We start from the raw sequence: 11,765 nt of genomic DNA, 5'->3' as shown, positions 1-11,765 counted from the left end.
GATCATACTTGTAAATAGTGTGAACCCAATTTTCATGATGTTTGATTTTATATTTATCTGTATGCCTACAATCTGTGTTGTCCTTCACCACCGTTTCACTTTAATTTGACAAAAAGTTTCAAAGCTTTTTGCCTTGTTTAAGATTTATTTCTAGGATGTTAGTGGCCTACATTGAGCCATTATTATTTGTGTTACATCCCTGTTGTTGTGTGGTTTTTTTCCAATTGTATTTTGTGCATATATCTATATTTTTTAACTGATAAAGTTAGTGGAGTCTGGATTGTAATGTCTATGTTTTGGTAAGGCAATGGTGGGGCTGACATCATTGGGACCAATGATGGAGAAGTCTTATATTTACACCTTCTCAATACGATTACCTCAGTCATTTTTGACAAACCTTTCATTACCTATGGCTCAGATGTATGAGTAAACAGGGGAGAATGTGATCGAATGCGCAATTTGACAGATTCAGTTGGTGATAGATTTTCATTTCAACAGTTTATGGTCGGGGCGCCAGGATAAGCGATCACTAGCATCCCCTGTTGTAAAAATTGTGCTTCCGAAATCTCTTGATGGCGATTCCGCAGGAAGAGTGGATTTCCCCACCCGACCTGTGCTAAACATGGCAGAAGCCCTTTTTAACGATTAGGAGAACGGCACACAAACACACCAGCGGTAACATGTCCCTCACTCAGAGGTCCACCACCCGAACACACTTTATTTCTGAGTCGCTGATCTAAACAACCATATATACTCTGAATATCCAGTCCATGCTGTTTCTTTACATATGTCATCATATAAAAGTTATTATTGAAACAAGACTGACTGAGCTGTCTGAGTTTAGCTACCGCAAAGGATGATGGGTAAAATGAGACGGGGCCTCTGAACGCCGCCTGCACCCATTGGTTCCTCGCTCTTTAAGGTTAACTGGTGCTGCGTTCAGGTACTATTAACAATATTAGAAATCAGTTGAATGTAGTCTTTTTTTTTCTTTTTAATAAAGGTTTTGGAGTGAGAAAGAGCCTGTGTTTAAAACTTTCATTCCAAAGGTTCTGTATGTGCAGGGTTTTACTGTCAATAAGCTTTACTGCATCCAAATTAAAAACAAAACTAGCAAATCAGTGCTGAGGCTGTACATTTAAAGAATGGAATAAGGTGCTTTCTTTTTTTCTTTTCTTTTTAAATGAAGTTTTGATTATTAGTTTAGCCAGCTAAAATGAATGCAAAATGATGAAATAATGTCATATCCTTTGAAGATGTGGTTTCACCCTTCTTTTAGATTATTAAAGACGCCATCCCAGAATGTTGTTATCATGGGGCAAGTCCAAACCATGTGTGGGTTTGCGCAACTCTGTCAATGGCACCTTTATGAGATAGCTGAGCAACCAATTGATTTTTTTTTTGTTAATCTATTTCAATTTTTAGAAAATTCTCTGTCTTAAAATGAAACTAAAAAAATAACTATGGCAGAAATTCTTTGATGAGTTACTAGACTTTCAATGTAACTGTACTGTATTATAAAACTTGAAGCAGAGATGGCTCATAAAGCTGAGCCTCTGCTGTTGACTGTTTCTGAAATTTTCTATAAAGTCGGTATGATGTCTTAATTTTCAACATGAAAGGTTTTTGATTTTAAAATATAAACAGATTTGTTAAAAGAAAAGTCTTGTTATATTATGTTTAAACCAAATCTGATCTGTCTAATTAAATTGATTGATCGGTGCCTTTGTGTCTTGGAAAAAAAAAAAAAAAAAATATATATATATATATATATATATATATATATATATATATATATATATATATATATATATATATATATATATATATATATATATATATATGATTTCTAATATTTACTTTTTTTCTGTAGTTTTCTAGAGCTACATGAAAAAGGCTTAGCCACCTACCCAACGCATACATTAATTCCATTTAAAATCTTTGCAAGTCATGGCTAAACAGGGAATAAAAATAATTTTGGACCGAGTCATAACACCATATCACTAAAATCATATGTTAGTGAAAACATGCTTTAGATGTAAAGTTGGTTACCTTTAATCTATACAATGCCCACTGTCAGGAAGGGCTATAGGCCACACTGCTATTTCTTCTATTTGCCACAGGAGGGCGCCAAACCACAGTTAAAGACAAACACACAAATCTCATTGGACATCTATTTATTTGTTTTAAACCAATCAATAAATTCACATTAACTGAAAAGAAAATACCCTATACAGAATATATAAAATAAATAACATTTATTCAATAAAGCTGTGAGATGTGATTACAGGGAAACAGGAGCTGAATGTTTGTGCTTTGTACTGTCATGCAGGTCTTAGATCTGCTTTTGTTTTCTGGTACAGAAGCCCTGTTAGTGGATCAGCCTGATCGTATGTGTGATGAGGATTTAAAGATAACAGAGAAAAAAAAAAGGAAAATGGCATAATTCAACATTTGGAAAATGTGCTGTTTGGTAATAATCTGAAGCAACAAGACTACCTCATGTGTTTTTTTGTTGTTTTTTTGGCCAATGGTGTTCATACAGCCCTAAAGCTTTTAAATTATTTTCTAACTGTGGCAACAAAGCCGTGTGTGTTACTGCGCCAAGCTAATCAGTATCAATTAAATGTTCCAACATGTGACATTACTCTGCATCAATAAACGATTGAAAAAAGATGCATTAGAGATTTTGGTGTTGATATTTTGACATTTTCAGAAAACCAGGTTTCCTTTGTCTACCGTTTTATATCTACAGACACTAAGCTAGGCTAATAACCTGCTGGTTTCAGTTCTGTTAAGACCATATACCCCCTTTCCACTGAGACAGTTCCAGTTCTTTGTGTTTCAATCACCAAAGATCAGAAAAACAAAAAACAGTTCCAGAGTAGCATCAACTCCTTGCTGGGCTAGAAGAAAGAACCACTGGAGGTGTCAACCTTTCATCTCTTGAACAAACTAATAATTTATTTGATAAATGTTGAACTACTCCTTTAATAACACAATAAGAGAAGATTCCCTCCCACTCCAGTCTTCAAACCTTGTTCAGCTTATTGAGTCTTTTGCGTAAACACCATAATCTAGTTTCTTGTTTTAAAGGGATAGTTCAACATTTTTAAAGTGGGGTTCTATGGTGAGGGAACAAGAGTTTTAACAAATGGGCTTTCTGGTGGCAAAAAAAAGCACTGAAATTTTCTAAAGCAGAGCATATACTTAGACGTTAGAGTTTGGGTCAGACTTTCAAAACAAGTTGTAAAATGTGGTTAAGTCTCTCTCCAATAGCCACTTTAACCATTTTCATGGCAAATTAAAGCATCCACTTAAACAAAATCAGCACATTTCCGAAATGTTGAACTACTTCAGTGGACGTACAAAGAAAGACTGGTAATGGCCGTCATTGTTAGCATCATTATGGGATGGTCACTGTTTGCAAGATTAAAGTCTGTGAGGTTAAAAATGCAGTTGTAACTTTAGTTTATAGGTCGTAACTACTACTTTAACACTGGTGAATATAGAAGCATCAAGTAATGGCTGATGCCAAACAAGCGTATCTCTTCTTGTAGAGTCCTTCTTTAAGGAGTCCGTCCAGTGTTGTCCTTTAAATGTGTCTGAATCTTTCACCCAGTCTGCTGTCTTCACACTGTGCAGTGTATCGAGCCAGGCTGATGAGCAGGCAGCGCTCACGAATGAGGATCATGCTGACAGTAATAACATACAAACATCGTACGAGTTGACCCTGTTTAGATGAGAGCTAAAAGGTAGTTTAGTGTGAACACAGTTAGTCAGACAGAGATTTTGAATGTTCAAGTTAGTTTAAGGAAGGCAGAGCACCCCTGTGATGAAGTCCTGACCTGTACCAAGGACATTAAACGTTCACATCTGATGAATCAAAAACACAAAAACAAAAAACATTCAGTGTTTGTTACTTTATAAAATCAAAAACAGATGATAGTCTATCAGCAGGAATACAGTTTGAACCTGTTCTGTGAAGCAGATAAAGGGATGATGCACATGTTTGAGAATACATTCCTCATCAAACACAAACTATGCATGGCATCCTCTGTGTCACCCATACAGCTCAGCAGAAAAAAAATCATAAGTTTGGTCACATGAATGGAAAAAAATAACTACACAAAGCATAATCTCTTACTGTTTACATGTGTCAACATGTGTTTTTCTTCTTTTGGTGAGATGCTGGTGAAAGGTGAAGCAATGTGAACTCCCAGGTAAAGTCTACTGTAAATTATTATATGTTCCAGAGCTCCTCTAGTCAAACCCTTTGAGTACATTTAAAGAATATATGACCCATTATGTAAAGGTGCTGCATTAGCTGTGTGAACGCAAACATGTTTTTGTCATTAAAGCAGATTACTAACCATCACAAGCTTTACTACAGCCGGTATAATTAGTGTCACACGTCTGTAAATACCAAAAATCCTTCCCCTGTAACAACCGAAGTTATGTTAATGGCCTGTCAACGTTTCTGCTCAAGTGCAGCTTTAACCTCAGGAATCTTAAAGCTCCTGTGAAGCTGGAGGGTGATACATTTGTTCATTAAAAGAAGGTCAGGTGAATTTTTTTCTCCACAAATAAACACAGCTTCTTAAATGGAGATGAGAGGTACCATTCTGTCAACAGGGGGCGCCAAATTTCACACTAACAAAAAGGTCCTTACAGGAGCTTTAAGGCAAATTCTTATTGGTAATCTCTGATTGGACAGTGGAGTCCTACATTTTAGGAAACATACTTTTTTCTTGATGTAAAGATAAGATTAACAACAACAACAACAACAACAACAAAAAACTTGCTCATAACTTGGTCCAACAAAATCATTTCTGGTGTGTGTCTCATTTATTTACTCATACACACTGTACAGGGGGAAAAAATCATAATGCATTCATTTAACACAAGGGGTCAGAATTATACATTAACTTTCATGATTAGGGGAGCGGCTGATTTGACTGACAGGTGGATGTACTGTGGCTGTTTGCCTGGAGGCTAAAGTTGAAACTTTACTCTACTTCACTTTTTGCTCTTTACTTGACCAATTGTTATTTTAGGCTTAATATGAGCCACATTCATCTGACAGGTCCGGAGGAATGTCATACCAAAGCTTGAAAGAAAAAAAATGCTCAAATTGTAAAGAGTAAAAATGAAAAAAAAAAAAAGTAGTATTGTTGGACAGTGGAGCTGGACTGACAGACAGAAAGAAAGAAAAAGGTCAGAAGAGCCGAAGAAAGTTAAATTGAGAGTCTATCATTAAATGAAGAGTGATGTTACATTAGCTCTGCTTGGTGAGGTTGGAGTTGGTAGATGAGCTCTGGTAGGACAGAACCAGGATTTACTCATTTTATGGACAGGTCTCAGAGCACCAGACTATGAGGAACATCAAACAGTCTGCTCACCTTCTGGACACTAAACTACAAACTAAGTTTACAAAGTTTGATTGTTGTCACATTTCAAACAACAGCTCTACATAACTACAAATACATTTTACCTTGTTGCTTTGCATCATGGGAAAAGTTGTCTTAAACATGAAAAAGTAGTGTTAAAAAAGATCTGCTCTCCAAGACAAACGCACGCCGTGTTAAGATTCATGTCCTAATAACTGTGGGTGCTATTGCTCATGGGAAATGGAGTCTTTAATCTCGAAAAACCCCAAAAGCTTTCACAGATAGTCCTCAAAGCTCTTTGAATATATTTGCAATTCAAGAAACTTCGCCAGCAAATTTTTCTAACATCATTTGCAGATTTTTTACTCTTTACAAGCAATTCAGGTGTGATTTTTGTCTTTTAATAGCTAACAATGAGATATTTTTCCGGACTTGTCAGGTGAATGTGACCCATATCAAGACTAATATGGTTTTATTTTTAACATCGAGTAAACATCAACACTTACATGTAAATTTTTGCAGTGTGAGTCAGCAATTTTAACATGCCTTTTTGACTGCAAAACATCTTTCCAGAAACCAACTGATGATGTACAGTGACTATGTCCATGTTTTATATACAGCCTAAGAGCTAGCTTGTGGCTTAGCATCCTATGTGTTTCTATCTCCTTTTAATTGTTTTTGAATACTTATGCAAACATGTATTGATGCTGTATCTAAATGGAAAGCAAAAAATGTCAACAGTTAACATAATTTAGCAGTATTTTCCACTTTGAATCCAAATTTAAAACTGCTCTAAGGCCTTTGTTGTGTTGTTTTTACTTTTGGCATATAAATATACACCAAAGAGCTCTCTTCAGGCTTTTTCACAGAACCAGGTGGCTGTGGGGTGTGTTTTTAAGCTATGGAGGGGGCCAGATTTGCTATTCACGTCTGCCTTCCACCTTACTTCACACAAAAACTGGACGGCCATAATTTGTCACAAATATTTTGAAAAGTGCCAACAAATCATGTCCCTAAATTTTTGGCTATTCTTCCAAGAACTTTCACTGTGTTGAGCAGCAAAGAGGAGGGAGGGGGCAATGACATGTGATCCATCCAAAACCTAATCCACGGTGCTAAGCTTTACTCCTCTGGTCTGCTGAGGCTCTGGTGGATTTTGAAGGACTGCAAAATCCATGATAAAAGAAATATTTAATAGCTTTTGCATGATTTTCAAGCTGAAAGCCTGCCTTTATGCTGAATAAAGCCCAGCAATTTTCCTCCTGACACCTCTGGAACACAGCAGAGTCCCAGAAAAGCGGTGCATATCTGCACGATTGGATTTAATGAGTTGGCATCAGCTCAGCGTCTGATTAAATATTTCTTTTGTGAAGTGAGCATCGAACAAAGGAGCAGCTGTTTGTGTGAGATACAAACAGCTGCAGGTGGAATTAAAACTTGTTTCATCTCAATCAAAGACGTCTTCACTACTACTGATGAACTCTGTAACGGTCTGATCAGACACACACACACACACTCTCGTCCTGCTCCTGTTGATGCTATCTTACAGTGACCTAAATGGGACCACCTTACCTAATTACAATGGCCTATATTTGTGTACACACCTAAACTAGAATGATCTATAATCTTTACAAAAACAATAATCATCTATTCACAGAATGACCAGAGTCAGTTTGGCGTTAGTGCACACACAGTAGCAGGAGTAGCACATTGATTAACATGGTGACACTTATTGAAGAGTGCACTGTGTCTGTTCACGTTAGTATTTAAATAGTGACCTTTTAGCTTTTATCTCTATAGATTTCACTATTATTTACAATTTTACAGTCACAGAAGATTGCAGGGAAAGCATCACACACACTTTGACAGGTAGAAACCCACAACAGATGCCAGACAATAGGAGGTCCGTTGATTTATCTGTACCTTCAGTACTCTCTGTAGTCCACTAATAGCCCCAAGGCTGTGAAAGGGAATATTGGCTACGCTCTAAGCTAAGTCCAAGACCTGATCACCTCTGCTCCCTTCCTGAACCCAAGGCCAGAAATAGGCTCTCCTGCTACACCACATGACTTAGAGATACAACTTGCCTAAAAGATACACATCGGGATGTACAATGCCCCCCTGTTAGAGGAGACTCTCAGCTGTCAGATGAGCCGACACACAGAGAGGGCACGAAGCACAAAGTGAGGAGGTGATGGTGGTTTCAGGGTGCTGAGCCTGAGTGACTTGTTTTCGATGGACGGCTGTGAGACGAGGTGAACTCTTGGTGTGACAGGACAGTGTTTGGACAAAAAGAGTCCTCAGTCAGCAGTGACAGCCCTTCTCAGCTGTCGCAGTAGCTATCTCCTCTTCGTCCTCCGGGTAGAGGACCTTAGCGGTGAGGCCGCTCTTCACTCCATCCCACCCATCCCGAGTGACGATCTCCCCCATCTTCATCAGCTCGTAGATGTCTCTGGTCAGCAGCTCGAAGGCCCGGTCCACGTTGCTGTTGCACTTGGCCGACGTCTCCACATAGCGGATGCCGAGCTCGGCCGCCAGCTGCTCGGCCTCGTCCCGGCTTACCTTGCGGTCCTTGTTGAGGTCACTCTTGTGGCCGATGAGGATGTAGACCATGTGGTGAGGCAGGATGTGCTCACTCACCTCCTTATGCCACTCCCTCACATGGTCAAAGGTTTTGCGGTTGGTGAGATCAAAAACCAGCAGTCCGCCCACGGAGTTACGGTAGTAGGATGTGGTGATGGACCTGTGGAGGAGAAATGAAAGACATGTTAGCAGTGAAAGGCAAAACTGTCTGATTGTATTTTACTAAACTGAACTGAAGCTTTACAGCCAGATATCTTTTCTTTGAACTGTGTTGGCCTGTGTACAACTGCTGCCCTGTGTTTCCTGTGTATGTTTATATCATTGGCTGTACGTCAAATAAAAAGCAGACAAAATGCAGTATACGTATTAAATGATAGGGTAGAGGGTATGTGTTGGTCAACACATACATGCCTGTCAAAATAGCCGGTGATGTAAATTCCTGCAAAAGTGTGTCAAAGCAGGGGGGACTACATTGGAACAAACTGTGTGTAGGACTCATGCAGTTGGTTTCTTGAGTTTCTTGAGCTGGCTCTGGAGTTTGTCACTTACCAGGGCACTGAGACCCAGAACTAATATGATATGTTTAAAATTTTGGCAGTTGCATGTGGCCTGAGCTTGGTGGTGTGGTCCCTATAGGTACTCTCAGCATAGCCCAAAGGTTTGTAAAAGACAATGTTTTTAATGTGAACAGTGTGAACATGTACTTCAAAAGCAACCTGTCCTTAGTGCATACACATTAACTTTTTAAACTGTAAATGAGGAAATGCAGCTGATGATACTTCCCCTTGCACAATCTGCAAAATTCCTTTCTGTAATGCTAATGCAAATGTGTTGCCCATGTATGATGTATACATTTTAACACAGGTATCTAACTATCTGTCACAGGGTGTCTTTAGGGCCCTGATGTGGTTGTGTATTTTCCAGTGGCAGGAGGTGGCAACAGTTTTATGACATCACCCATCTGTTTCTGAAGCAGAGTTTTGGAGCCCACCATCAGCAGCTGACAAGCTGGAAATGCTGACTCAACCCCAGACAGCCAAGCAAAAGTCAAAGAGGTGGAGTTGAGGAAGGTCTTTAGCCTCCTTGCTGACAGCTGCATGGTGCCCTGCCAGTCATGTCAGCTGTGCTTCAAATTAAGCAAAACTAGTGATCTCTAGGTCTACTAATCTAGTGGTTCTCAATTGGTCCCACGTTGGGACGTGGATCCCTTAATGACAAGCTGCTACCCAAGTTTTCAACTTTTCAATTTTTTTTTGAGTGAAAGGACACGTTTTTGATGTCCTCAGGTATCAAGTAATCATCAAAAGTGCTCAACAGGTTTATCTTTGAGAGCAGGATGTTTTGTTTACAGCTTCATGCTTTCATCAGCCAAAACTTTGCTGCTCAAAACACACTGGGGTTTTTATCTGTCTTTGTCCTCAATGTGAGAATGTCCAAACCTTAAGAACCTGGTATTGTGTTTGTGTTTTGCAATGCTAAATTATCACATGAAAGCAAACTCTACAGATCCTCTACTGTGAAATTATCAGGGTCACTTAGAATTACAAGGCATGATGGCACCCCGTGGTTACAGAGCATGAAATGCACTCTACTTTCACATAGTCCCCTTCAAAAGAAAAGCACACTTTCCTTTTATTATTATTATTTTTAATTATCTATTTATTTTTTGCCCAGACAAGAGCCTGCCATCCACTAAAACCAGGTCAGCCACCAACTTTGAGAATCACTGTTCTAAATTTCTGACTAATAAGAAAACCCACTACCCCTGCGTGTCACTAGCAAAAACAGCTTTTAACGCCTTTGAACCAGGCAGTAAACATGTCTGTTTTTGCTATAAGATCAGCTTTTATGTATAGGTATCAGCATGGTTGCAGTTAGTCCTGAAGCCAGCCTCAAGTGGACACCTGGGGAATTGCAATTTTTAGTGGCTTCATTCCTCATGGTTGCTGCTTGTTTACCAAACGAAGTTTGAATTGATTGTTATAACTGATTACTTTATTTTCTCAATCAATGGCTTTAATTAATCTATCTTTCATTACATTTATGAATTATGCTTTCATTTCACAACCCATGTGTAGTTACTCTGCCAAATGGTCACTTATGCTTTGGCAAAATGTCAAACTGGAGTCTTTAAAATAGAAACATAAGTCCACAAGCATACTGTCATAAGGGTTGTGTCAGTGTTGAGTCAAACTAATGTGAGAAAAAAAAGACCAGAGACATGAAAGTAAATATTTTTGGGCCCAAAAAAGCTCAAAGACCCTGAATATTGCCCCATAAGGCTCAGCCAGGTAATGAAGCAGTTATATTACACAATGATGACTTCACAAACACTCCTCAAGCTCAGTTCAGAGAGAAGTGAAAGTCTTGCGTGGTGAAGCCTGACAGGAAAACACCCTCTGAAGCTCTGGCTTCAAACGAGAAAGCAGATCTGAGAGCAGAGCTGGTTCTCCAGACACAGGAGGGCTTTAGAGGAAATTATCCATGACAGCTGGGACACATGAAACAGAACGAGCAACAGGATAGATGAATGCTAAACACCACATTTGGGTACAGAGTTGTCATCATTAGGTTGCCCTGGAGACTGTAGAGTCAGAATCAGGGAGTCAATCTGGGGCCTAAATATGAGGAGGCTGCCCATCATCCACCCGTGGATGAAGCAATGATGCAACCCCATTTCTCTCTTATTGCGAAGCCGAGGGCATGAGCCGATCGAGGCCAATATAATCTTGTTTTCCCCATTGTCTAGACACACTTCATTAAACCACAGCTACAGAGGAAATGGCCTTAATTCAATTTATAGGGCTTCGTTTTATACGAGCCAAACGCGCCAGCGAGCAAAGGCCTCTACATTATTTAACGCCAAATCACCGCGATGAGGAACCAGCGTCACATTTACACAGTAAACATTTTACCCACTTCACATTATGTACCTGAATCGCTCCTGACCAGCCGTGTCCCAGAGCTGCAGCTTTATTTTCACCCCGGGCTCGATATCGAGTGAACGGGCATAAAAATCTACCCCGACCGTCGGATCCGCCACATCGCTGTAAATTCCGTCCGTGAAGCGCTTCAGCAGCGACGACTTCCCCACCGTGGAGTCCCCGAGTAAAATTATCCTGAACTGGTACTGCCACAAAATATCCATGGCATGACTAGAAGAAAGAGGATGCCTGCGAATAGCGAGTGTGTGTGAGTGAGTGTGTGTGTGTGAAACAAAGCCCTGTGCGCGCGGCGTGTTTACATGAAGCCCCGCTGCTGCTGCGGCTCGTGCTGCTGCTGCTGCTGCCTTCTGCTCTCAGACGCTGAGCAATCATGTGATAGAGTCGGCTGTGCACTACTACACATGACATTTACTACCACTAGAAACCTACAGCAGACGTAAATGAGAAAATCTCACGTTCGGGTCAAAAGCTATCGTTTGACTTTACACCTGCATGGCCGTGTCTAATTAAGCCTTGAGTCAGCTGCTAATAGGAATTTCAGCGTCATCTGACACTTTAAATTAGGACCATGAACGCATCCAAAGAGGATTTTCTTATCTGCGTGTTACATTCTTGCTAATTATTACATGGTGCAATCAGTTTCCCTTGACTCTGCAAAACACTATGTCTGAAACCGTGTAGCACTGTACGTGTGGTTTCCAGCGTCAGACTTATTTGTGGGCAGGCTGCTGTCCGAGGTTCTGAAGTAGGTTAAACAAGTTTTACCATCTTTCTACGCAGTATAGTTCTCTAAACATACATTATCCATTAAGCTACATTTCTCTTAGAAAGAAAAATTAGCTAATCC

At 39.7% G+C, this 11,765-nt stretch overlaps 1 protein-coding gene and 1 non-coding gene across 2 annotated transcripts; both read right to left on the bottom strand.

Annotated features, from left to right (window-relative positions):
• Positions 1–506: 506 nt before the first annotated feature.
• Positions 507–640, bottom strand: LOC141803605 (U11 spliceosomal RNA). The gene has a single exon (XR_012599593.1). It is a non-coding gene; the product is annotated as a U11 spliceosomal RNA (small nuclear RNA).
• A 3,681-nt stretch (positions 641–4,321) lies between these two features.
• On the bottom strand, positions 4,322–11,421 carry rab42a (RAB42, member RAS oncogene family a). Its single transcript, XM_074687310.1, has 2 exons — positions 10,907–11,421; positions 4,322–8,133 (listed from the first exon to the last, which is right to left on the bottom strand). Exons 1-2 carry the CDS (start codon positions 11,119–11,121, stop codon positions 7,695–7,697), a joined length of 654 nt encoding a protein of 217 aa, XP_074543411.1. The 5' UTR covers positions 11,122–11,421; the 3' UTR covers positions 4,322–7,694.
• Positions 11,422–11,765: the final 344 nt, after the last annotated feature.

Source organism: Halichoeres trimaculatus, unplaced genomic scaffold (genome assembly GCF_033239565.1).
Source record: "Halichoeres trimaculatus isolate MK-OKI-2021-1 unplaced genomic scaffold, fHalTri1.1 fHalTri1_scaffold_14, whole genome shotgun sequence".
Lineage (NCBI taxonomy): Eukaryota > Metazoa > Chordata > Actinopteri > Labriformes > Labridae > Halichoeres > Halichoeres trimaculatus.
This window is presented reverse-complemented; position numbering and strand designations above follow the sequence as displayed.

Coding starts and splice junctions, on each gene's coding strand:
- rab42a (XM_074687310.1), bottom strand. CDS start 11,121: ATGGATATTTTGTGGCAGTACCAGTTCAGGATAATTTTACTCGGGGAC. Junction 8,134..10,906: donor GCTGGTCAGGAGCGATTCAG/GTACATAATGTG, acceptor TCTCCTCCACAG/GTCCATCACCACATCCTACT.